Here is a 27,220-nt window from a genome sequence, read left to right as displayed (position 1 = left end):
CCCTATAGCGTGCTGGCACACGGTCCCAATCTTCGTGATGCCCGCGAACAGACTACCTTACATACGTTACTTCATTTGTGCAACTAACCGCATCAGCTGTCGAGACAGCCGTACACAAACTCTCAAGACAGTCTCTGAATATGCAGTCAATCTAGAAGCAAGAATGCCGCGAATCCTTCATCATGAGACGAGCGCGTGCCTCTGGAATGTGATTCATTGTTTAGGGGCGAACGAAGGCCACCACGCTTGCATGCAACGCTTCGCGAATCGTGACGACCACCTCCTCGCACAAGCAACGCGGCGCCATCACGGTGAGTTGCGTGTGTCCATGTTCATCCGCGTCTCATCACACACGGCGCGCGCGGCGGCGGCGGGCCAAAAGACGGGAGCTTTGCCAGGAAATGAAAACGACAAACCAACAATCAAACACAAAATGCCCGGTTGCGACTGCAGCCTGCGAGCGCGCATCGGCCCACGCCGCATATACGCCAACCATAATTGCCGTGCCCTCCCGCGAGGTGGCGCTTCATCAACTGTCGTGCCGATTCTCGCTCGTGAGTTATAATTACTAGCCTACGCTCACGAAATCATACATTGTGTCTCTTCGCACAAGGACGAGAAGCGCTTGTGTGTTTTTCAGCAGAGACAGCTGATCGGCCTATTTACGTTCTGTTTATTTTCGTCCCCTATTTTACGGTTGTGCGGAATAGTACCGCATTTACTCGATTCTAACACGCTACCGATTGTTCATAGCCAGAAATTGAAAAAGCGCTGCCCTCGATTGGTAACGGTCACCCCAATTCTCATTCTTCAAAACCCCAAACTCCAATACCCTTGGTTGCTCAGTTACATATTTATGGTAAAAGAGAAACGGCGATTCATTATTTTTATTTATTTTATTTTATTCATAATACCTCAAGGGCCCCGTGATGGACATTACATAAGGGATGGGTACAGTCAATGCGAAAACAATTACAATGATGAGCACAGTTGTACATGGTGACATTCTTATGTTTCATCGCCGATACACGCAATTTCTTCTATGGCGGATTTGAAGCCAGCAGTGTCTGTGATTGTAGCAGTTTGGCTGGGAAGGCAATTCCAGTCATGCGCAGGGCGCATAAAAAAGGACTGCTGTAATTCTGTGGCAATGCGAGTGAATGGTTAACTTACCAATTACTCGATTACTACTCGGTATTTGTCACTAATAGCAAACTATTTTCAATCGTCATTAATCAGATCATGTTTTGATTAAACGTGGTCTATAGGATACACCAAGTGTTTCATATTAATATTATACGCAAACTTGCCCGGAGAAGTTTGAGTAACTGGCCTTTTATTATCCCTATAGAAGACAAAGTGCCATGCGTTATAGCTTCGTTCGCTGAAAGTGCGCTTCGAAAATACAACGACGATATGCACAATCCTAGAACTTAGCTACAAAAGACAGAGAGACAGTCCAGTTTACAAATGCCACATTTAACGCAATGTCGATTCCAGCTGCTGCTTGTCAATGACCTGGCAATAAAATCCATTGATGCGCTAATGCAGAATTGGCATCTCTCATACAACTAAATCATCAAAACTTATTAGGGCGGGATAAGTTATTTGGTTATTACATATTAGTATAAATATATATGTTATTCGATTCATGGCTCTCTCTCTCTCTCTCACACACATTCTTTCTTTTTTTGTTATCACTTGAATGATAAATGGCAGCGCTTTTCGGCCTCTCATTTATTTCTGTATTTCTTTTTCTGTCTTGTTTTTTAATTAGCGAAGCTTTCTTTGCGAACATTCCAAGACTTTCCCGACCGTGACTGCTGCCCTTGCGAATATATTTGCGGATATATATGCAAAGATTATACGAAAACAACCATGAAGTGGCTCATATAAACCTTGTGTGCTTACCGTAATTGTCTAGCTCTGTTGTGCGTAACAACAAAAATAACTTCTTACATAAGACGCGCAGGTAGAGTGTAGGCTCACAGGCATCCCTGAAGCCCGCCGGTCTGTTAATGTAATGGTGAATTATATTTAACGGTTCCTTCATTTAGCCATTCAATATATGCCACTGGGTTCTTGGCCAATCCTTCAGAATGGACATGGCCCACCATGTACGATTGCTACGCAAAACATGAAGATGTAAAGTCCGCTCACAGATAGCGCACCGCTCTGTTTGTGGAATGGTTAATTACATTTCGCGAATTCCTTGATTAGCTTTGTTTTACTTTGATTTAGCCATTAGGTGTGTGCCACTGGAGGCGTGCCCGTTCTTGGCCAATCCTCAAAAATGGGTATTTCTGGTTGTGGCACAAGACGTACATACATAATCCCCAAATGTTTCTTGATACGTGTCTTGCTTTTCTGCGCATACGGCTGTCATCACCAAATTTTACGCATCGCCATTAGCTGCAGAGCATTTAATTAACCTCTTTGTTGTGTGCGTTGAATCTTAAACATGTGTGTTGAATCTGTATGAGTTTTTCTTTTTTTTTCGCTTTTTTTTCAACGTTAATTTGTCATTCACCGCCTAGACACTTTGACAGCCGTAATAAGAACCCCAGCTGCTAGCCGCCAACCTGCGTTACTACACACGAGCGTCGCTTACTTTATTACGGCCAATCTGCAAAGAGTAAGATAGTCGTGCATGCGTACGTCGCTGACATGCGTACAAGGGCGGCTCGGAACCGCGCGAGGTAGGGTAGCCGACTCCCCAATATTTCCTGCTACCCCGTTCAAGCAGCATGGAGTACCAGGCGATGGTACTCTCGCAGCTGCACCCCCAATAAAAATTTAGAATCATGCGCCCCCCCCCCCCCTCAAAAAAAAAAAAAAAAAAACCTTCCGCCACTTTGCACGTATACATGAATAAAAGAGTGCGTAATAACCGACATTTTATATATAGCATCTATCAAATGCTTCAATAGCTCATTCATTTGACTGCCGTTCATCACCGATGATTTAGACAGTCTGAGTAACTGGCGTTTTCCGTCTCCCACGTCGACGCTCCGCGCGGCCGATGCCAAGACTAGGAGCTGCTCCGCATGCCTCGCGTGCTCGTTCTGATGTCTACACCGCTCAACGTCGCAGAAACTGCGCATCTTGGAAGCCAAGCATATGAACGCGAGCGGCCCAGCTTTAAACGCGCGCAAAATTGCGCAGTTGGAAGGCGCTGCGGCTTTACTCAGCGTCGATCCTCCTCTTCCGCCGTGCGCACGACGCCATTTGTAAACAGAAGTGACGTTGCCCGGGCGACGCGTCTGTCGGCTCTCGCAGCCAACGAGAACGAACGAGGCCGTCGCGAGACGGGCGAGAGGAGCCAGCCAGCAGGGTGGCGGCTGCCGAGTGCGAGAAAATCTAGCCTGCCTGTGTAACTTCACGACGACGAGCGATTTCTTCGAACACAGGTGCGTAGTGAAGGCACCCCTATTTTTTGCTATATAGTACGCGACCCGAGATTTCCGTCCGTGATCTCCGGAGGCAGTTTTGCGTGGCGTAGCCGTCAATTTTGAACGGTTATTTTAGTCCGAGAAGTGCAGCGTTTGGGCGACGGCGCCCAAGTTTCTATTTCTGTGTAGGAGATTTCGTGAGTTGGTTCTCGTCCTACGGCAAGTGGCCCGTCGGAGTAGCTCGCTGCGAAACCAACCAAACCGTACCGTCTTACGGACCTCACCGGTGTTTGTCATCTCACGCAGCTGTGAGTGCTGACCAATTTTCTCTATCGTCCCGTCGAGTGGTACGGGCTCAATGGGGGCCGAGTTAACGGTGTGCGGGCAGGCGGCATTCGTCCCCAACGTCCCGAGACGGCGACTACAATTTCGCCGCTCGCTGTGGTTGTCACATTGTCCTCGCGTTTTTCATTCGCGTACTGGCCGTGTTCCGAGAAGCCGGGGTTTGTCGCACCTTTGACGCCACTGCGAGTGGAGTGCACATTTTGAGGGTCTCCTTTTAGGATGATGCGGCGCGGCATGCGGCGAGCGAGGGAGCGCCCGTCTCTTCCTCGGCTATATTTATCCGCCGTCCGACGTTGTTTGTAGACTGTGCTCTTAACATCTATATGCTTTGTTCCTAAGCGCAGTTACGATTGCACGGCGCGTGTATTCGTTACGTCAAAACCGTATGAGATACGGCCGTACGGGCGCCACGCGCCGTACGAGCTCCGCCGCTCGCTTCTTGAAAACAAATACTGTTGCTAAGAAGAGCTGATTTCCTGAGTGCGGCGTTGTAAGTGTGTAGTTGCTGAGCGCACGGAAGATAGCTTTCCGCCGCAAAGTTAACGCAAAAATAAAAATAAAATAAAGGTTGGTAGTAAGTTCACGGTGACCGACTTTTACGTGCTGTAGAGGTGATAGCGGAACACCATCGCAAGGCGTGGTCGGATACGGAAGCAAGGCGGGCCGATATTTGTGTTACCTACTGTTGCCGTTGGGTCCGCCTTTTCCCGAGTCATTGGTTATAAAAAGTGGGCGAGGAGTGACGGCGCCTGATTCCGTTCAATTTAGTACCGTGAGCCTGCCCGTTGAGCATTAGCATACTCGATCTGCGGCGTGATAAGTTCCCGAGCGTTGGGCGCTGCTTATAGATGACTAAATGTTCTTTTGTCTTCCAGGCAGGTCTTAGCGATGGGTCAGTATAAAAGGTGTGTTGGGAGCATTATCGTATGCATAAGGCACTGTAGGTACTGCGACCTTGATAGGGAAATTCTGTTCGTCCTGCCACTGTATTCAAATATTGCCGTGAATTGGTTGTGAGCTTACTGGAAAGAAATATAAGCGGGTGGCATCTGCCTTATAAAACACTAGTATTCTGCTGAGTCACAGTTTCGGGCAGAACTCGCGTCACAGTGCAGATGCACTTATCTACCTATTATGATTTCTGACATATATAGTATTTATTGTTGTAAACCTTGCAAGTATGCAGATGTCTGGTTTAAATTTCTTACTCTTAGTTTTATGCTAAGTCTGTCGGGTACAAGTGGCCTTCCCTGAAGCACGCTTTTGGAGGCTGTTGCTAGAAAAGATTGGCAATTTAGGGTTTTAAGCCATGTCAGTATCATGGTGTGCCCACAGCTTTTTTCCCTAGAATATGCACAGTGATCCCATTCTCCTCGTTTTCATTACAATGATAGGGCAGTCCTTGAATGAGTTAGGAAAACTACGATGAGGTTTCTTTAATAATTTATAACTTCTGCCGATGAGCTTGTTTTGTGCCAGAAATATCCAACAGGTAATGACATTTATGTCATGCAAAATTTACAATTTTAGCTGCATTCGGTATACATATGCAATACCTCATGTTGAGTTGTTTGGAGTATTAGGTGACCTTTAGTTTGCACACTGCAACAACTTTGAAGCCTACGTCATAGGTAGTGTGCATATTTACACTGCCTAGTTTGTCCCAAGAGACTTTGTTATTCAATTTCAAAGCTGATGGGTGGCACTGTGTGCTTGCTTTGACTGTCGGTGGTGGCAACAGCGAGAAGGCAGGAAACGGGCAGTCATGAGTATCATCAGTGTCAAGACGACGACCCACAGGGTCACGACGCGTGTCAGGACACACCATCGTGTGTCCACCACAAGCCTCGAGGACAAGCCGGCGTGAGTGCCAAGCCTTGGCTTGGTCGCATGGGAGTGCAGTGATTGGCTTTGAGCAAGTGTTTCCCAATTGTGCCTGGATTTTACCCCAAGTGCATCCCATACAACTCCTCATTTATTGTTGTTAACTGCGTTGCATGGTGTGGTATGACTGGAAGGATCAGCGTTATGTCTCCCGTCTTCTGCACAACTCTTCTCGACACATGTGTATACAGTCAAGAGTCGCATTGCACCAATGGGAATAATACTATGATCTACTGGCTGCAACATACATAAGCCAGTTGTGTAATTATGCTTCTTAGTGTACACTCGTCTTAACTACATTCACAAAGGGTATTACATTATTGCTAACTCTCATATGTAGAAGTTAGCACATGTGTGTGTCCGTTCACTTTGTCCATACACTTGTACCTCCTATTATAGCTGTGGCAACTTCTTCCTTGAATGTTAAAGGATAACTAGATTGAGGCAAATTTGGAAGTTACTCCCTGCTGGTGAAAAATCGGTGGGCTGTACTGCATTCGGAGCATTAAAAATTGGACTAAGGGGTGTAATTTTGCTTTGCACTGTCTGTGCTTCTCTTAATGTTTCATTACTGCTATAATCGAACTGTGTAAGCTCTGTCACTGCTGTCTTAAGGTTACTGAGTTAATACCTTTGCACTACCTTCGTGTATGTATGTGCGATGACATGTCACTTCGTGTGAAAGATTACTCGAGGGGCGTGGCATCTCTTGTGTGGGCATAGTTCTCATAAATCTGTCACCCAACTCTCCACCAAAGGGGAAGAGCATAGAATAGCATGCATCCTTTGGGTGTTTACTGTGGCAAGTTTTAGTAATATACTAACAAGGTGTTTGACCTTTTTGTTTCTGTAATTTAATTCATGACCTACTAATACTGCATCTTGAGTGATCTTGACTAACTCTGTGCTGCACGGAGTTCTTTACATTTTTAATTTGTACAATGCTTTCTGCACCAGCGTTTCGAAAGCTTAGGGATATAATACTTTTGTCGGCTATTCATTTTAAGCTGTGAAAGTAGACATGCTGTATTTTTATAGCTCATATAGCTGTTGAATTGTATTTACCATGTTTCTTTCAAAGCATAACTTTTTTGTCATGCAGTTTGTATAATTTGTAGAAAGCTCTACTCTTCTATTCTATGTGGTTACCTATGATAGTAATCATAGTTTACTACTGCTCAAAAGCTAGCAAGAATATTTAGTATAGTTGTGATGGAGTAACTGGACAGTTGCTTCAACCAAACTGTGTAACATGTCACTTTAATTTACATTAAGCACTAAATTTAGAAATAATTTTGACTGTTTGTATGTATGTAAACCTTTTCTGTAGAAATTTAGATGTTAGACTGTCTGCATTAAGTAAACATTGAAGTGTTGCATTTAATACCAATACTGATACTGATTTACGTGGTGTTTCGTGCAGCATAAGAGAGAGGCTTACAAATTACACACTTTAAGAAACCTTGCTATTTATACTAGAAACCCAGTAATTTTTCTTTGGTTTCTTGTCCACATAAACTTGTCAGGCTCCACATGGCTGAGAACATCATGAAGGACGTGAAAAAATATGCCGACATGGACATCGATGAACTTCTGTCCAAGCTGTCTCCAGAAGAACTGGAGCAACTTGGCAACATGGTGGATCCAGATGTGAGTGCTTCCTCTATGGACGCAATGGCAGCCACTACATTCTCACTGATTGGACCCGTAGAACTTGTACTCGTTCCAGTGGGGGTGACTGAATGGCAGGTTGGCCTGTTCGCTAGTGCCGATTAACAATGGACTGTTCAGTGAAAAAGTGTTATTGGGCCCTAGGCCGGACATCAACAAAGTGAGCCATCAAGGCTCTTTTAGTAATCTTTATTAGTACAGTCTTAAGTTTAAAGCTGTTAACAGGACTTTTGGGCATGAACTTGTAAATAGTCACATCCTACTGCCTATATACTAATCTTCACTCCTCATACCTCTTCTCCTCTTCCCTTTCCCTCTCAACAGAGTAGCCTTTAGGCAGAAATTTTTTGGGGGTGGGGAGGTAAAGGGGGCAGATGGGTGTTTCTACACATTGTTTTATGCCAGGCACCCTCATACACAGAAATTGTATGAGGGACATCCCTGAGACCCAGGGGGACTCAGGCTCACCTCCCTGCTTTTCCTAAAATAATTTCTCCTCCTTCTCTCAGTGGGAGTAATCTGCGGCTTTCTATAAATCCAAATTGAGGAAGGCAGAGAAGCCAAACATTTAACCTGTGGGCTGTCTGCAGTATTCTAGTGCTTCGTGGTATTGCTCAGCAAAGGATTTATTCCCTTGCTTTGATCAGTGAACTGTGATTCTGTAGGACATCAACAAGAAGTGAATTGCAATATTGTGATCCCACAAGTAACAATTTCTTTAAGACTGTTTATCATTAGGAATACAAACAGGGAGAAAACAATTATGGAAAAAAACTTAGTGCTGCTGTGTTGGAATTTTTGGTTTGCTTGTAGTGTTAGTGAAAAATAGCACAGTCCAAGTGCTGTAGGGGTTGCTAACATGAGGACACACTTTTACTTGGCTGTGTGAATGCCTGCCATCCGATATTCTTTTGGTCTCAAAAATCTACGAAGTGCAGGCTTTGTAGGAAAATCTGAATTTCTGTGCACTCCGTGCCTGCAGACATTGCGATTGTCTCGTATACTACTGTAGTCAGTGGCAAGGCAAAAATGCAAAAGAGGCTCTTCACAAAAATGCATCGTGTGCACATCCCCTGTCTCTGCGCACTTCAAGAAATGGCTTCCTTACATGTGCCACCCACACAATGAGGAAGTGTCCAGTTGTTCAAGCACCAATGAGCATGCCACGCCACAATTGATCCCTTCACAGTAGTGGGTATCACTCGCACTGATGTGAAGCTCCGCCCCTGGCTGGGAAGTTTTGCAACATCGAGGCATCTGAGCAAAGCGAAACCGGCATCATCATACAAAGTATAAGGGAGGAGAGGAAGGCCAGGGCCGGTATAGCATGAGGACTTCTTTCACTCGATTCTGTTCGCTTTCTTATCATCTGCTCCTCATGACTGGCTGATCATCACTCAGACCACCGATAAAGCACAAAAAGGAAAAGAATTGTTACATTATCCCAGCCCAGGAAAAAGTAAATCGCTTGTACATGTACACAGATTCTCTTTAAAGGGCACTTGCTGCTAAATTCTTCACTTGTCACTGACTACAGTGCGAGCTGCAAATCCGAAGTTCAGGTAAAGTGGCCTGACTGCAGAAATAGTCTGACTTTCCCTTCAGCCTAATAGCCTGTCATCTGGGGTTGTGTGCTAGGTGTAGGGCCGTGCAATTATCTCCAGCATTCATTAAAGAATGTTTCTCTCAGCAAAGGAAGCAAGATTAAGTGGGAGAGAGTGCAAGGCTTGTGGGTACCAAGCTGTCCTTTGCACTGAATTGAGCAGTACGTTTCGGGCTTCATGACTTGTTTCCTTATCTACGCTGAAAGCTGAAAAGTGCTTTTTTCACTCTGGTCATGCATCCTGAGACTTAGTTTCGTTTTGTTGCACCCACTGCAGGACTCTCTAATACCTCCATCGGAACGATGTCGGACACAAACCAAGAAGAAGCCAACGGGTCCCCTGAACCGGCGCCACCTGCTGCAGTTCCTCGAAAAGTTTGCACGGGAGCAGGAAGACTGGCCCGAAGCTAAGCCATTCCAGGCGGGAGCAAAGCGAGGTGAGGCACTTGAACACTGGAGTCGGCGAGCATAAGACACTTGAACTGGGAGTTCTCAAAACTCTCCTCTGGAACAGTGACATTCCCTGCTAGGCTGTAAATGTAATTTTTTAGGCACAGAAATTTCCCATTTCTGACAACTTCTTTCCACAGAAGTCCAAAAATATCCCTGCTTATTTTCTTCTGCTACTATATATGCTGCCGTGTAAAAGTTGACTCCAAATGTATGTCAGCCTCCCCCTAACTTTGACATCAGAAAAAGAAAAAAAAGTATCTGAAGCGCAAGTCATAAATTAAATTTACAATAATACCTCGTTAACTCGAAGTAGTAAAAACTGGAAAATATTTCGAGATAAGTGGATTTTCGAGATAAGCAAAGTTATATTGTTATATCCGGGTTCGTTTGCAGTACATCTTAGTGCTCTATGGTAGCAGTTCAATTCCTTTGAAAAGTTGAACTGTGGCTCTCTGCATCCCTTCTTACATCCGACGTTTCATGACATGATGCATTGGCTCTTTCAGCTCCTGCGATTGTTGCGGCTGCCGCATGGCTTCTAGACATCTAGACAAAATCGGCACAGCACTCTTAATTTTTTTTATGAGCAATGTTCTCATACCAAGCCTTATAGCCACACGACGTTAGCAAATTATGCCCTATGTCATGACTTAATGATAATAATTTATGAAGCCAGGTCAAGAGTTTTGAGACCAACCTCAGTGTCAAACTAAAATATCATGTGTTTCCCAACCATTACACTTGCTAAATGTCATTTTATGTGAGGAAAGCATGTAGCAGTGTTTCTGCGCCTTTAAAAGTACTTTTCGGTGCTGCTTTATGGTGTCCCCTTAATCTCGTGATCATGAACATTGTTTATTTAGAAGCACTCATCTTTGGAATGTCACACCAGGTACGTACTGGATGCGTGGACGCGTGTCGTTTCGCACAAGCGCGAGGCATCGGAAACGAAGAGCAAGCGTCGCGATGGTGTCGTAGCGTCGTATAGTGTTACAGTAGAACCCAGCTGTTACAGTTCCCAGGTGCTGCGTTTTCCCGGCTGTTACGCCGTTTTCGGCCAGTCCTGGCACAGCTCCCATAGAACCCGATGCATTGGTAACCCCAAGGGGTAACCCCGCTGTTGCGTCGCAACTGTAGGACCGTTCCCGCATCGTACGTTGCGAAATGCCACCCGCGCCGGCCCGAGCGGCCATTTTGACTTTTCATGTCGCTTGGCTTCGTGACTTGATGATGGCATTTGCCGCCCAAAGTGCCGGGGGTGACAACTATGACGTATTTTCGGTTTCCGCCAGCAAAAGTATGGCCCTTGAGATCCGTATTTGCTATCTAAAGATTGTGTTTATGACGCGTTGTGGCCCTAAAATGTGCTTTGGCTCATAGATGTTCCATATAAAGTCCAAGGGCGATAGTGCAGTTGCCGTGCGCCTTATGCTGTATGTGCGAGTGAAAACGTGCGAGGGGAGCCGACGACCGCGTCTAAATCTCGCGCAAGCACGAAAGAAAAGCAGGGAGGAAGCACGCCTTCTTCCGTTGCGCTCAAGGCACTGGCGAGGGAGGGGGGGGGGGCAGCGGGCGGCATTGTGCTGTACTCTGGCATCAACTGCGTACTGCGCGGCGGCGTGTGGTCGCGCGGGCCATATCTTGAAAGCGATCTGCGTTGGGGCAGAGTCTAGGCAGTGTAGATGCGTCGGCGGCTCGTAGCTTTCTGCGTGCTGTGTGTTCTCAGCGCTCAGTTTGCGTTGAAGCGATAGACGACAGCACGAAGGTCACTTCGCTCGCTTCTGCAGCGGCGCTTCCACACACCGCCAGCGTTTGACAGTGCGTGTCCGCGCTCATCGAGTGTGGCGTGTCACAGCGTCTGCCAGCACGTAGGCAACATCAACTGGAAAAGGAGAGTACCGGCTTGGCAGGCTAGGCCAGCTGCAGCAAGCGGCAGGATCAGGTTTGAATGAAGGGAGGGGGAAAGGTCACGCTCGCAGTGTTTCATGTAGCAGTGTTTCATGTAGCAGTGATCATGTAGCAGTGTTTCTGCGCCTTTAAAGTACTTTTCGGTGCTGCTTTATGGTGTCCCCTTAATCTCGTGATCATGAACATTGTTTATTTAGAGGTAATGATATTGAGGGTCCTTTAGTTCATCCCTGTAAACGTGGGACAGGGTTTCAATCTTGCTCTACTCTGTTCTTTCTTTCTCTGCCGGTCGTGTCTTCTAGGAAAGGTTTTTGTTCCCCGTGTCCAGCCAAAGCCCAAACAAGATGACGATGTGGAAGTTGAGCTGGACATCGGTGAAGACTACGAGAAAGCGCTCAACACAGCAAATGAGTCGGAGCTGGTGGACCTGGCAGGTCAGTGTCTGTCCATAGATCTGCACAGAACAGTGGGGAAACAGTTTCTGGCAGCCTACGACGTGGTGTGGTGGAAATTCACCTCAGTGTGTTTTGTCTCTTGTTGAATGCTCAGCTTGTCACTGCTATGTTCCTACATGTGGGTCATCAGTGATTTGTTACAAGATCACGCATGCGGGTTACACTGACAGCTGTTCGGGTTCGCGGGCAACCGGCTGGCAACTACTGCGAGCATGCGTGCCAAATTTATCGGTGTACTTAACATGTTGACAGAAAGCATCAAATGCGCGAATATGTCGCAGTGTGCTGGGGACGAATTCTGTGACAACTGCTTTCGGCGATAGTATCGACTTGGCGACAGTATCACTGCCAGGCGTGAGCTGATTGGCTGGTTGAGCACTACGTCACTCAAAGGCTGTAGTATCGCCGAGGCGTTGGTCGCAGAATACGTCTTCTGGTTGTGACGGCTGCTGGGTGATGCTAACAGACTGTCACTTGGAGGGGCACGGCTTTGCACTCACTGCGGCTTCCCAGTTTCGGATTCGCGCGCTGATAGCTGAAATTTGTCGTACCACAGTTCTGCGGCTAATCACATTCTTCTAGATCCAAAAGTTGATATGGCTTGTACGGAGAGCTCATGGTCGCCAGCTCTGACGGCATGTCTCCGAAACAACCGACCTTTTATTTCTTAATTGCTATTTTTAAACATTACTTAACGCACTCATAGAAACACCTGGTATAGTGCCCCAATCCGAGTGAAAACAAGGCTGGAAACTGTGCCGGTAATGACTGCTGTAGCTCAAATCCTGTTGTTCAAACATTGGAACCATACTAAGAATGCCCTATCTCTTGTTCTCTAGTTGCTTTGTGCACTTTGTCATTGTTCGTGTAGTAATACATTTCTTTTTCTTGTCTTTCTTTTTGGAACAGCTATACTTGGTCTGCACAGCATGCTCAGTCAGGACCAGTACCACAATTCTGTGACCAATCGAAGACAGAGGCCAGGCACAGGATTTGATTGTGAGCATCTTTTGCATCATCGCCATTTGGCACTGTTTTGTGGGCAATGGGCCTCAGTAGATCGAGGGTTTTACAAAGAGGACATGAGATTCTTTGTGCATATGTAGTCAACGTCCGATTTTTCAGACTCCCTAGGGCCCGCGAAAATGTCCGAAAAAAAGAATGCATGCCTTTTACTGCCCCCAATTGCCCAAATCGCCCCAGGAATGTCAGAAATACCTCTCAAGGCCTGTCAGTACACTTATTAGGCGTATCGTAGCTCGTACTGTGATAGGAGGTGGCGGGTGCACGCATGTATAATTGAGGAATACATACAGTGTCCCGTGATAATTGCCCCTTCCCACTCTTGATATGCTTTACCGCAATACGTCGCGTATGCTTCACTGCGTAACACAGCTGTATTGAGGTGACGCTGACTCAAGAACCGGCATTATGCAACGTGCCATGCGTTCTGAGTTTGCAAGACATTGGCGATGATTACTAAGGCGGAGTCAGTGCCATTGCTGACAGCTGCCAATTGTTTCAATGAAAAACACGGCACCGAACAGCAAGACGGTTGGTAGTGAACATCGAAGTAGGTAGGCCTAGCGTTGGTGCGGGGGTGGCTACGGCTCCCAGCGGATTCGTGTGCGAGGGTGCCTAAGGTGGCGAGATAATCAAAATGGTGGCGGTGGTGGCTTCAATTAATGCCGTTTGGGATCTGCGGTCAGAGCAAAAAGTTAGTAAAATCGGACAGCTTTTCGTGTTCGAAAATTTATATGTTCTTATACGTTGACCTTATGGGGTATGTGGCGGTCCCATGAAGGCGTCCCATGTCCGAAATGTTGGGCATCCGGAAAATTGGTCGTTGACTGTATTGATTCATTTGGCAGTATTTGCCTGATTCTAAGATGCCCCCAAACAAACGTGCACCCACTTTCCATGTGTCCTAAGTAAAAAGCTAACAGTACCCGCTTTTTTAGCAAGAAAAATGGACAAGGATCTAATGTGCTGCACAATGGCTACCAGGTTATCTAAAGCCAGCTTCGCTGCAGTACATCCGTGTTGCGCAATAAAAGCATACAAACACCAAGAAGGCGGTTTTGGCTTCATATCCGATTGCACCGCACAGGGAAATTTCGGCCCAGTTTTCCTTTTAAAGAAAGGCACGTATTAGAATCGGGTAAATGACTTAACCAGACATTTTGAGCTGCTGTTATTGCTTGAAAAGCTTCCTAGGGCAGGCCGAAAATAGGCATTTTCGATGGGAGAAAACATGTGACGACGTATTCACTGTCGCCTAAGCTCCGCCGAAACAGACGCTGCCACTAAAGTGGTTGCTATCGGGATCACCATAGGGGTCGGGCACATGCTTGCTGACTGGTAAAATTTGAATTATCCAGCGAAGGCCACCTTTAGAATTGAAATAAAAGTTTGGGCCCATAGAAATGCATGGGCGCTGGCCTGGACTTTCGGTCAGGATTGAATTATTGGTAGTCTGCTGTATTTTCTGAAGCTCCTGTTATTGTTTATTTTCTCCATTCACGTGAGTTGTGCTCCAAACTGTGCACGCACCTGTAAATTTTCTTGCTGCCATCATTTTTGTTCTCAGTTATTCAAGTTCTGTAAGGTTATTGTTTGAACAACTTGCTGTGGTAGCCCAATGGCAACACCAAAGGCCCAATGGTGTTGTGCTGAAGTGGTGGTGGTCGTGGGTTTGATTCCGATCGTGGCGACCGCATTGCGACCTCATTTTTGTTAATTCTTTGAGCAAAATTCGTACAGTATCGTACTATGCTCTGCTATAGGATAGGGCAGGTGGTAGCATGGCTCTGTGCTAAGTTTCATAGATTTACCATACCATTTTAAACCATTCAACAGCCTCATCTTTTCACGGTAAGCCATGTCTGGCACTGTCAGGGTCTTCAGCTCTGCTGGTGGGCTAGTTGCCATGGCAGCATTCAGCTACTGACCTTTACGCAGTCATCTCTGCAGTGATGCTGCAGAGTAACATTGCCATGTTCACTTTGTTATTGTACTTTTATCGCATTGTCACTATTGCTGTGCTTGCATTTTGCCTCCCATCAGTGCTTAAACTTTGTGAGATGTACTTGGAAAACACGGTTGCTCAGCTCCAAACTGAATTTCCGCCACTCAGCTTCAGTCGTCAGCATTGCACAATCGGTGTACAGTAAAACCTCGTTAATTCGGATTTCACGGAACCGAAAACAATGTCCAAATTAACCGAATGCCAAATTATCGAGGGTATGAAGAAAACAAACAAATGCTTGCTACGTCAACACGCTTTTGTTTTACTGAATCAATCAGCAAACTATGTTTCTGTTTTGCACAAAAGCATGCGGAAGCTGCAATTCTCATCATCTCGTGACTGATTAGCGCTCGCAGCGCAGCCGCGGCACATGTCTTCGCTTGAGACGTGCCCTTCACTACCACGCGCACATCCCAATTATTTTTTTAGCCAGTCAGCTAGTCGCCACCAGATCATTAGTCGATCGCTATGTCGCCGGTGCTGTTCGTCCTCGAGAGCTTTGCACCAAGTTAGACCGAAACTACGGTTTTCCACAACTGCTGCGGGTGAAATTGTGGCCGCCATCTACACGGCCATGGATGGCAACTATGCAGTTTTGAAGGCACACACCAGATGCACGCACCAAGTCAAAACGAAACTGCAGTTAAACCTGGATATAACGAAATTGACAAATTCCCGGAAAACTTCGTTATAAAGAGGATTTCGTTATATGCAGGTTCAGCCCGAAAATTCGAAAAAGAAACACTTACCGTATTTACTCGATTCTAATGCGCCCTCGATTGTAACGCGCACCCGTTTTCCGTTTTCCTCGAAGCACTCATCTTTGGAATGTCACACCAGGTACGTACTGGATGCGTGGACGCGTGTCGTTTCGCACAAGCGCGAGGCATCGGAAACGAAGAGCAAGCGTCGCGATGGTGTCGTAGCGTCGTATAGTGTTACAGTAGAACCCAGCTGTTACGTTCCCAGGTGCTGCGTTTTCCCGGCTGTTACGCCGTTTTCGGCCAGTCCTGGCACAGCTCCCATAGAACCCGATGCATTGGTAACCCCAAGGGGTAACCCCGCTGTTGCGTCGCAACTGTAGGACCGTTCCCGCATCGTACGTTGCGAAATGCCACCCGCGCCGGCCCGAGCGGCCATTTTGACTTTTCATGTCGCTTGGCTTGGTGACTTGATGATGGCATTTGCCGCCCAAAGTGCCGGGGGCGACAACTATGACGTATTTTCGGTTTCCGCCAGCAAAAGTATGGCCCTTGAGATCCGTATTTGCTATCTAAAGATTGTGTTTATGACGCGTTGTGGCCCTAAAATGTGTTTTGGCTCATAGATGTTCCATATAAAGTCCAAGGGCGATAGTGCAGTTGCCGTGCGCCTTATGCTGTATGTGCGAGTGAAAACGTGCGAGGGGAGCCGACGACCGCGTCTAAATCTCGCGCACGCACGAAAGAAAAGCAGGGAGGAAGCACGCCTTCTTCCGTTGCGCTCAAGGCACTGGCGAGGGAGGGGGGGGGGGGCAGCGGGCGGCATTGTGCTGTACTCTGGCATCAACTGCGTACTGCGCGGCGGCGTGCGGTCGCGCAGGCCATATCTTGAAAGCGATCTGCGTTGGGGCAGAGTCTAGGCAGTGTAGATGCGTCGGCGGCTCGTAGCTTTCTGCGTGCTGTGTGTTCTCAGCGCTCAGTTTGCGTTGAAGCGATAGACGACAGCACGAAGGTCACTTCGCTCGCTTCTGCAGCGGCGCTTCCACACACCGCCAGCGTTTGACAGCGCGTGTCCGCGCTCATCGAGTGTGGCGTGTCACAGCGTCTGCCAGCACGTAGGCAACATCAACTGGAAAAGGAGAGTACCGGCTTGGCAGGCTAGGCCAGCTGCAGCAAGCGGCAGGATCAGGTTTGAATGAAGGGAGGGGGAAAGGTCACGCTCGCGGCGGCAAGATCGCCGGGTCAAGGGATGCAGGCCCGCCTCGCACACGCTCGCACACATGCACACGTGCGCTCGCTTCGCATTCCGTCGCGGTGGAGAAGGTGCTTCCGGTTGCTGCTCGCGCATAATGACAAAATTTGGAGCGAAATCTCTAGGTTGTCGGCGGGGAAAATTCGTTATATCGAGGGGGTCTCCCGCTGCCACTTCGTTACGTAGAGGTCTCAAATACATGTGCTTCTATGGAGTAATGGCGGGGAATAGAAAAATTTCGTTATATTCAGGAATTCGTTATATGGAGGTTCGTTATAAGCAGGTTTAACTGTACTGTATTTATTCGATTATAAGGCGGTCATGATTATAAGGTGAGGGTGCAATTGGGGGGACCCAAGAAAAAATTCATGAGCCATTCCACTCTGTGAAGGTGGGTCACCGGCGAAGCTGTTTAGCGCACGACACAGAGGTGACACAAAATTTTGAACAAAGGAACGAACATAATTATTTTCCAGATCGGTAGTCATCGTGACAATAGGTATGCACACACATTCGCGTATCACCTTTGTTATTAAATCAATTCGTCACGTAAGACAATGAATGGCTCATATCCCCGTAAACGTGGCCTACTCATTACAACAATAGAAAAGAAGTGAAATTCTATGCTGGAATGATGAGCGGCAATGGAGTGCCAGCTGTGGAAGAAGACGACGACAATGAACGTTTGAGCAGTGGCGCGAGCGCGTTCGCGCAGTTGTCATTGCCCAACATTCTCACCGGGAAGGCACCACGTCAGCACATCGACTGCCTTCTGTCGTTGCTCTTCCGATCGTATGCTGTTGATTTCTGAGAGGTCATTATCGAACCATAAGCAATCACATACACGGCAGCTTGATCCGAAGTTTCGATCGAAAAAGTCTCTTTGGAACCTTGCGTCAAATAGACGCTGTCAAATCTCTGCACCGTGCCCTCATGGCGTCGACGTCTTGTTGGGGCATTCTCAGTGTCTCGATATGCGTCGTCGGCTCTTGCTCATCGCTTACGTTCTACACCGCGGGCACGCTCTTCTTTTCGGGTCGCCGGGTTGGCACGACATCGACGGTCTCTTTCCTGCCACTGCTCTCGATTGCTCTCGCTCCTCGTAGATACGCTGCTCTTCAGGTGTACGGACCACATGTGGCCTTTCCAAAATTTCCCCTTGGTTGCCCTATCATGCGCACACTACGTCATGCACTGTCATACATTCACAGACACACATAGGTGGCAGTTAAACCGAGCATATTGCCGCTCACCTTACAAGGTGAGCGGCGATATGCATTTGCTTTTGTTGTTGGCTCTGTCACTCGTTTTAGGGGAGAGTTTATGTGCGCGGACACCATAAAATCTTGGATCCTAGCCATAGACAGCTTCGCTGTAAGACAACTTAAGTATGCACACCAATATAAGGCGATAGAGTAGCCGATGGATTATCGAGGCTCGGCGGGGATTGCTTGAAATACCGAATTACTAACACAGCCAAAATGCAAGTGGCGGCAATGAAATAAGGGATAAGGGAGCTTCAACACTTGGACTGCAGATTATATGCGAATTCTGTCTTTAGGGGTGACTTCACGGCACCATTGTGCGTGTTACCAGTAAAGCCACATTGTAAGACGAAATTCGCGCTGCCGTGAAGCCACAGCTAAAGGCAAGATTCGCGTATAGGGTGAATTCGAGGCTAAAATTCTGGGAAGAAACCTCGCCTTATATTCAAATAAATATGATACTGTTTGCGACAACTGCTGTGGACTAAACCGTGGTGGCTATCGACGCGATTGTGGATGGTGACTGCACAGTTTTGGAGGCATGTGGTCGACATGTGTACCCAGTCAAAACAAAACTGTTTGCCACAACCACTGCGGACTAAACCGCGGTCGCAATCAATGCGATCATGGTTGGTGATGATGCAGTTAGGAAGGCACGCGGCCGACGCGATGTTATGCTTGGCAATAAACGCAAGAACAAAGGCTTTAATTTAAACACATAAATAGGAATTGAAACGTTCTGGCGTTGCTGTCATTCACGTACAATTTCCACTGGTGACTATGGTGATGCGGACTCCTCCACTTCATTTCGGTTGGGCACTAGTGCCGCTCTTGCTCTTTTGCTTCGCACATTTACGGCGCTCCACGCTCGTCGAGCTCCGAGAGTTGTCCGAATTAACCGATGTGCGACCAAACACGTCCGAATTAACAAGTTTGATGGCAATAAATAATGTATACGCCTGCCGGGACCAGAGGACGAGTCCAAATTATCCGATTTTCCTAATTAACAAGGTTTTACTGTACCATGCACATCTACTTCACAGTGTTGCGACGTCGCACGACGAATTAATGCAGAAACACTCCCGTGGCCTCAACAATCATGTAGTTTTTTGCAGAGAGGCAGCAGCAGACTTCAAGCAGGTCATGGAAAGCGAAGTAGATTACTGTCTCTCACTTAAAAGCTACACAATTGAGCTTAGGTTGATTTACCTCTGGTTGGGAACTAAGTGCTATTAATCAGCAGCTTTTTTCTACTTCAACTCTTGTGTATTTGTTTCCCTTTATGAATTTGGTATTGTATTAAAAATTCAAAACCAAATTTTTGCAGATACATTTAAACCTCAATATAATGAACTTCCGTCTTCAACTGCACTTCCCTTCTCTTGGTATCCATTCTGTAACTCTATGGTCCACCGATTATCCATCCTGTGCATTACATGGCCTGCCCAGCTATCAGCTAGCGCAACCTCTGAAAGAACCCGACACTGAAAAGGTTAATTGCATAAAAGGTGAAATTGTAATATAATGAAATTTCAATATAACGAAGTAAAATAGCGATTTTAACGACTTAGTTATATCGTGGTTTAACTGTAAGTATTCATATTAAAATCTTAGTTTAGTAATCGAATATGCTTACTATGGAGTGGTTCACCTACGTCCTGTTTCGTAAGAATGTTTCTTTGTTGGTAAATGTGCGCAGCCCTGGTGAAGGCATCAATGCCCAAGCCCATGCCAATGGAGCCGGACAACGACACCAACACGCACCAAACTGCTGAGAAAGTGGCTGCCAATGATCCGTCCCTGAAAACACTCAACTGGAACAACATCAAGGTATGGTGCAATAATTTTTTATTAGAGCTTGGAGGATGTACTATAGCAAGTATACAGCCGCAAAACAATTTTTTTACTCCTGTTTTTAAACCTCACTCAATGATCTTTTAGTTGGTTTTGGTATTGCCATGTGCTCCATAAGGTTGATCTGTTAATAGGGACTAAAAATAGTTCTGATTTTTTTTTCACACAATCTGCAAAAATTGCATTGCAAATATGCACTGTTGTAAACCATGGCACTAGGTACATTTCTTATGGTAAAGCAATTTCACAGCTTTCCGCATACAGTTTTGTCCCTCTATGCCTGGTATTGTAGTGATTTTGATTGAATGAGCATTAAACTTGATTAGTTTAAATCAAATCCAGTTGCAAAGTCTAAACAAAAAAAAATTTGTCGGCCCTTCCACTTCGTGAAGATGGCTAACCAGCGAAGCTGAAACGTGTGGCCCCTTTATCACTCGGTTAATCCCGAGGATCCATTAATGGATTTCTCAATGATGAGGTTACACACACGTTCGGCTGCGACAGAGAGAACGACGTCACTGACGATATCCCCGCAATCCGCCGTTGTCGCTTGCGTTCGATGTCTCGAGTTTGCTCGGTGGTGTGGTTAGCAGCATTCGCCCGCTATTGCCGCTTGCGATTGTTCGAAATTAAATTGCTTCAAAATTTAATCTCTCCATTACGTAAGACTATGAATTCTACGCTGGAATGATTAGCGGCATTGCAGCCAGCTGTGGAAGAAGATGACGAACGCGGGAGCAGTGGCACGAGAGCGTGCCGAACACGAGCGCAACTCGAGGGGCGCCAACGAGCCAGCTGCGGAAGACGACATTCAAGCCAATGCTGATGATGATAGTTTTCTTTACACAGGCGATTTCGCCTAGCCATATACAATTTCTCCAAGATATATGAAGCTTCACTTTCAAACTAAGTTGTTTGAGATATTGCAGTGGGAACTTTCTGACATAACTACACTGGCTGTCTTTGTGTTGCATTCTAAGTTATACTGAGGAGATTGTGCAATAGGTAATGTCGGGGGTGGGAATCTTGTGCCAACTGCATTTTGATACTCAAGCAAACTGTGCACAGAGTGAAAAAATGACCGAAATTGCACTACGTGGTCCCAGAACAGCTTTGACAGCTTTGGATTTGGTAGGCGTCAGCAACTGATTGGTGGCACGGTGTAGGGCATTGTTTCATTGGTCCCAAAGAATGTTAACTTTTATATTCTGGCCACCAGTGGACGTGAACAGCCACATCCAAATAATGTCGCTGATACTTAGAATCTTGGTTCCAGTCACTTTCGCCCAATTAAGCCTCCTGAATAAATCTAAAAGTAGGGACATCTTTTACCTTGCTGCCCGACCCGGCGAGAGAGGATAGGTGAGGAGGTATTGGACTTATCCGTGACTCCCTGTTGGTGGATTGGAGTCACATGGCTGTGCTGGTGCCGTTTCCATGGAAACGCGCTCTAGTGTTCAAATGCTGCTGGCTGTGCCTTTTGTTTTGACTCGCGCTGCCACCATGATAGTTTCTCTTGATCTCGGTGCACAGCCCATGACCGCAGTGATCGGGAATCGTGATATTGCGTCGATCACATTGATGCACAGCGCAGTCACCACAGTCAAAAAGTGCAAACTAAGCATGCGAGAGGTGTGGGAAGACGCGTGCGGCAAGGAGACTTGGAAAATTTTGAAGGACGCTTAAGCTTCGCCTTTTAAGAGTGGAACGCAATAACATTGAAAGATCCCTGACTGCTTCTCACGCTTCCCGGCAACTGCAGCTTATGTAACTGTAATGTTTACCAGGAAATGCTGGTAGTGAACACTGTCCACGAAGGCGAGCTTTCTGGTAGAAACGCGGCCTCTGGCATGGGCTGATCCCGGGGGTAGTGCACAGCCGCGCCAACAATATTACATCATTTTCAGGTTTATGTTATTGTTGCGCACTTTTAATATGTCAGTCCGAGAAGATATACAGTAAAAGCTCGTTAATTCGAATTTCGCGGGGACGCCCAATGAGTTCGAATTAAACCGAATTCGAACTAACGAAACTCATTGAAAAAACAACAGGAATTGAGACCGGGTTGTTGGAAAATTGCTCAAAATATTTATTTGCGAAAATAATCCGTGATCAATGTCTGTTTCTCTTCTTTGAATGCGATCGCCATAGCCTTTGCGAGCGGAGCCTCTTGCGACTGCCAGTGAACGCATCAGTTGCGTAGGCCTCCTCAATCGCTCTCTTATAGAGTGCTTTTGGGGATGCCATGCTTCCTTGCGATTTCAAGTTTGCTTGTTTTGCCACCGTCCACTTCACGAAGGATTTCTACCTTCTCCCTGAGCGTTTTGGTGCTCTGTCCTCTTCCGCGAGAAGTCATACTGTAGTAAGTGCGGATATGCTAGGTCCAGCAGCCGAAGGCTACACCATCACAAAACCCACGACACGGCACCGAACGACTTCGTAGCTCTGACATACACGAGGCCTAGTGACTGAATGTGCGGCACACAAAGGACACGGAGACTAACAGACACGTCCGGCACGAACCACCACACGATGCGAAGAGCGAGCACAATGACGCCAGTGACGCCATGTATCCGGGTGCTGCGCTCGCGCCATCTATCGTTGAGCCTTAAAAGCTTGCGGCGGCAGTATAAAATACCACCACGCAGCGGCGCGCAGTTCGAATTATCGATAGAGGAGCCGATGCGCACGTGAACTAACGAGTTGGTTAACCCATAGACTCCTATATATTGTGGCCGGACCATGACCATCAGTTCGAATTAACCCGAAAGTTCGAATTAATGAGGTGCGAATTAACGAGCTTTCACTGTAACATAAAAGGCATGCGCTGTCGGTGTTTTGTTTCATGACATTTGTTTGTGGGCTGTCATTCTCAAAATTGCGAGTAATAACTTTGTCAAAAATGTAAGATGAGGTATGAGCAACTTTAATGATAGAATGGTGTGACAATAGAACCTGCATATACCACATGCCATATAGCAAGGTGTGGTATATGCATATACCTAAATATATATGGAAATTTTCACTTGCGGAAACTCCGTCAACACCGACACCGTATTTTCTGCGACACAGGGCACTTAACACTGTCATGTTAAAAGGTGAGGCCAAGAGAGGAGGAATGTCACTCATTTAGCTTATTCAGGGGGCTTACACCTGTAGTGGCAGATTGGATGTGTGGAGGCGGCTCAGGAGTGGCTTCTTCTCCTCAGCCAACCTCCACACAGCCAATCACTCGACCTAGACATCTCTAGATGTCTAGGTGCTTCTAGTGAGTCTAATGTGTGGCAAAGTGAAGTCAGGTACCTTCAGAATCTTGGTTTGGGCAATCTTGGCTTGGTGGCGTTAATTAACCCTAGCTTCTTCATAACTTCTGTTGGAAAGCACCTCCAGTCACTTCACCAGTACTTAATAGAGCTTCCTCTCTAAATTAGTATGAAAAATGCAATGCAAGGTTTTGTGACTGTTATCCCATTTCATTATATTAATGGTCTAAATCAGGGGTTCTCAAGCATGTTCGTTCCAGGGAACCCTGCTCAGCTCCATGAAGCACCAAGGAACCCTCCCCCAATTTAACCGGGGTTTCATCCAGGGTTTCAAGAAAACAATAAATGAGTGCTTACTACGTCAACACTCTTTTATTCACTGAATGAATCAACAAATCTTGTTTCTATTTTGCACAAGAGCAGTGCGGCACCTGCCGCGGTGGCTCAGTTAGCTAAGGCATTGCGTAGCTGAGCACAAGGTCGCGGGATCAAATCGCGACCGTATTTCGATAGAGGTGAATTGCAAAAACGCTTGTGTGCTTGAAGCACATTAAAGAACAGCAGATGGTCAAAATTAATCCGGAGTCCTCCACTACGACATGCCTCATAATCAGAGCTGGTTCTAACATGTAAAACCCTAGAAAGAAGAGCAGTGCGGAAGCTGAAATTCCCGTCATCTCATCACTGATTAGAGCTAGCAGCGGCGAAGGCCTCCCAACATCTCTTGCAGCGCGGCCGCGGCGCACGCCTTCATTTGAGACACGCTTTTCAGTACTGCACACACATCCCGATTATTTTTTCGCTAGTGAGCTGGTTGCCAACAAATTGTCTGTCCATCACGATGTAGCCCGTGCTCTTCATCTTCGAAAGCTTTGCACTGAGTCAAAGCAAAACTACTGCTTGCTGCAACCGCTGCGGACAAAACCGCGGCTGTTATCGACATGATCATGGACGGCGACATTGCGGTTCAGAAGGCAGGTTCCCGACGCACGCACCAAGTCAAAACGAAACTACCGTTTGCTGCAACAAGTGCGCACGAAACCTTGGTCTCTATCGACGCGATCATGGATGGCGACTATGCAGTTGTGAAGGCACGCAGCCGACCCACGCACCAAGTCAAAACGAAACTACTGTTTGCCGCAACCGCTGCGGACGAAACTGTGGTGTCTGTCGACGCGACTACGCACTTATGAAGGCATGCGGCTAGCCGCCAACGCGGTGTTACGCGCGGCGATTAACACAAGAATAAAGGCTTTGAGGGCACAATTTGGCTCAAAGAGTTCCAGCGTTTCTGTCAGTCGCGTATCGCATGCGATTGCCACTGAAGAGCATAGCGATGCAGACTGCGTCACTTTGTTTTTGGATGCTAGCTCCGTTCTTGCTCTTTTGTGGCGCGCATTTGTGGTGCCTCGCACATTAATTTTTTTATTCCTCCAAAGTATATGTCAGTGTGCACGCTATCAACACCTACCCTATCTACAAATGGGAGAAATGCACACAGTGGTAAGTTACGGCCTCCGAGATTCAAGTGCGAAAGCTTAGGCACGCTGCCCATGGCTGCCCGTTTTCGGAAGTTAGGTGGCTACGAGCTGCATGCGGATTTATTGCGCAGTTCGCGCATTGCCGTTACGCACTGTTATGTGCTTTTTGACACTCGGGCATGGGTAATTGAGGTTCTTTGAATCGAGCGCACCTCGTGTTCGCCATTTTAGCCACTTGGAGAGCGCGGGACCACCGAAAATTTATCAGTGGCTCACCGGACCCCGAGCAGGAGCCTCCAGAACCCACACTTTGAGAACCCATGGTCTAAATGAAAGGGGAAATATTAAGTTACATGCCCTAGAATGCTCCAATAACACTATGTGCTCCAAGATGAGAATTTGTCTGCTCCAATCTCCTCCAGAATCAAATTTTATCTGCTCCAAAAATTGCTACAAAATGACTTCGGGCATTCCCACGCCTGTAACGTACATGTGAGCTTGATGTACAGTGCTCAGCGATTGAAATGCGATACGCGGACAGCATGACGGCCGACCCTTTCTTGCGCCACCGGTGGGCACTGGTGACACTGAGATGAGATATTTTTGTGTCACATGAAAGCGAGAATCTTTATGATGCACAGTAACTGCATTTGGCCCCCTCAGCGATCACCGGTAACGCAAAAAACGCCGGCCGCCATGCTGTCTGAGTATCGCATTTTAATCGCTGAACACTGTGCATGTTGTGTATGTGAACAAGCACCCTTATTAATTTCCTACAGCTTTCTTGAGCCAGAGTGGAGGTATAGAATTTAATTTTTTCTTCTGCTTCAGAACATCCGAAGAGATGACTTCAAGAAGCTCTTCGAAGGTCTCAAGAAGAATACAAACCTCGAGTCCCTTTCCTTAGCAAACACTGATCTCACTGACAGCTTAGTCAAGGTAAGTGTTCAAAAACCTATTGTTGCTTCTCATTAAAAAAAAATAGTATATGAACCGGCTGGTGCAGTTCGCTTTCGGACATGTGACAGTGTGCTATGAAAATATTGCAGGCCCATGTAAAATTTTTTTTTTCTTGTTTCTGAATACAGTCGGCAGCCGATAAATCGGACACTGATAACCCGGACATGCTCGGTAATCCGGACAGCTTCGCGGCACCGCTACTTGCTCCATAGACTTAATGTGTTAAGACAACCGATATTTTAGACAGCCGCCGGCTCTACATTCGATTATCCGGACTCTGTTCGTGGCTGTAGCATACGCCGATTCTGCTGCTTTTATCTCATCTGGCAACCTCGATGCCACTTCAACTATGGCCTCAGAGATTACATGCAAGATGGTAATCGCTGAGGCCTCCTTGCTTTGGTCACAGCACTACGCCTCGGAGATTTCACTACAAATGCCAATCTTGGAGGCTTTGCCTGAATTGTGAGGTTGCATCAACATCGTGGTCATCACATCTTATTCCGACACCCCATCGCATAACGCGCTCTCGCCATCCTGTTTGTTTAGTTTGCTTTCCAGACAGTGCTCTGCTGGCTCTAAGAAGTCTTTCTTGGGAAGTTATCGACAGGCCACGTCAAATGGCACCAGCAGTACGCAGTACGACTCCGAATGAGTCTTGAGTCGCATTCCGAATGAGCCCATCTCCGTAACTGAAGAGCCTGAACTGCTGCCTACCACAGTGAGCTCAAATGCGGACATCATTGATGACCTGCTAGGCTGCGGTGTGCCGATTCCTGCAGCCGTTGCATCTGAAAACTTTCCAGACTTCGACAGAGCATTGCTGTCGTGTGCCGAATTAAACGACGAAATAATTGAACAAGTTCTCCCACCGTCAAACAGCGACTCAAACTTGAATGATGATGATGATGTGCCATGTGCTCCTCTGGAGCCCTCACATGAGGGTCTGACTCGAGCCTTTGCAGTCCTTGCATCGGCGTACAGTGACAACACAAAACTGGCAGAACTACAGGCGTACTTGGTTGTACGTAAGCGGAAGCACGTGCAGCAACTAATCGACCACTTCTTCTTTGCACACGGCCTTAAAACACAAATAAAGTGATCTTTTTTGGATACGTTCGTTTTTTTCGGACATTCGATGATAGTTCAGACTTATTTACGTTCCCATGGAGTCGAATTATCTGTCGTCAGCTGCACACAGTAGACTCCCTTTAAGACGAACTCGAAGGGACCGTGAAAAGACAAACAAGTCTTATCAGAAGTACAGCTTCTTAGAAGTGCCCCCCTCACCTCCCCAGATTAAAAAAAAAAGTGTCCACATGTCATGGACTCCACGGAGACTGCTAGAAAGTCCAAATAATCGTCTGAAATACTGGATTTACCAGAAAACAAGCGACTTAATTCTACAAGTATCCAAAAGAAGCTGTGATGTATTCTCGGAGGGATACCTTCAATTTCGCGTGACTAGCACAAGATGCATTGGCGTATACAAGCTACGGCCTTCTTGACGCAGTGCCAAGGACACTATCTTATCACAGTGCAGAATCGCTGACGCCCATTCATGCGTCTGGGGACAGTCGTGCGAAATATCGAGAAACTGAACGCATCTTCAAAAGAGACCGTCCAAGAATGCGGCTCAAGTTTGCTGCCTTGTTACATGCACATACGCTTGCATTTGGCCTAGACATTCTGCAGTAGTGATTAT

The 27,220-nt window shown here is 46.8% G+C and overlaps 1 protein-coding gene across 3 annotated transcripts in view; it reads left to right on the top strand.

Moving 5' to 3' along the window:
• LOC119455904 (tropomodulin-like) overlaps positions 1-27,220 on the top strand; it is a 148,275-nt gene that overhangs the window by 110,261 nt on the left and 10,794 nt on the right. Inside the window, exons 1-8 of one of the 3 annotated variants that reach the window (XM_037717439.2) lie at positions 3,257-3,410; positions 5,479-5,600; positions 7,148-7,271; positions 9,173-9,332; positions 11,559-11,690; positions 12,621-12,710; positions 19,657-19,787; positions 25,387-25,494. In XM_037717439.2, the coding sequence (XP_037573367.1) occupies positions 5,503-5,600; positions 7,148-7,271; positions 9,173-9,332; positions 11,559-11,690; positions 12,621-12,710; positions 19,657-19,787; positions 25,387-25,494 (843 nt within the window). In that variant the 5' untranslated portion in view covers positions 3,257-3,410; positions 5,479-5,502. Of the gene's footprint in view, positions 1-3,256; positions 3,411-3,472; positions 3,701-5,478; positions 5,601-7,147; positions 7,272-9,172; positions 9,333-11,558; positions 11,691-12,620; positions 12,711-19,656; positions 19,788-25,386; positions 25,495-27,220 lie in introns of those variants that run through there. The other 2 variants (XM_037717440.2, XM_037717438.2) reach the window with 2 other exon arrangements.

Source organism: Dermacentor silvarum, chromosome 6, assembly GCF_013339745.2.
Source record: "Dermacentor silvarum isolate Dsil-2018 chromosome 6, BIME_Dsil_1.4, whole genome shotgun sequence".
NCBI classification, from domain to species: Eukaryota; Metazoa; Arthropoda; class Arachnida; order Ixodida; family Ixodidae; genus Dermacentor; species Dermacentor silvarum.
Note: the sequence above shows the minus strand (reverse complement) of the source record. Positions and strands in the feature narration are given on the sequence as shown.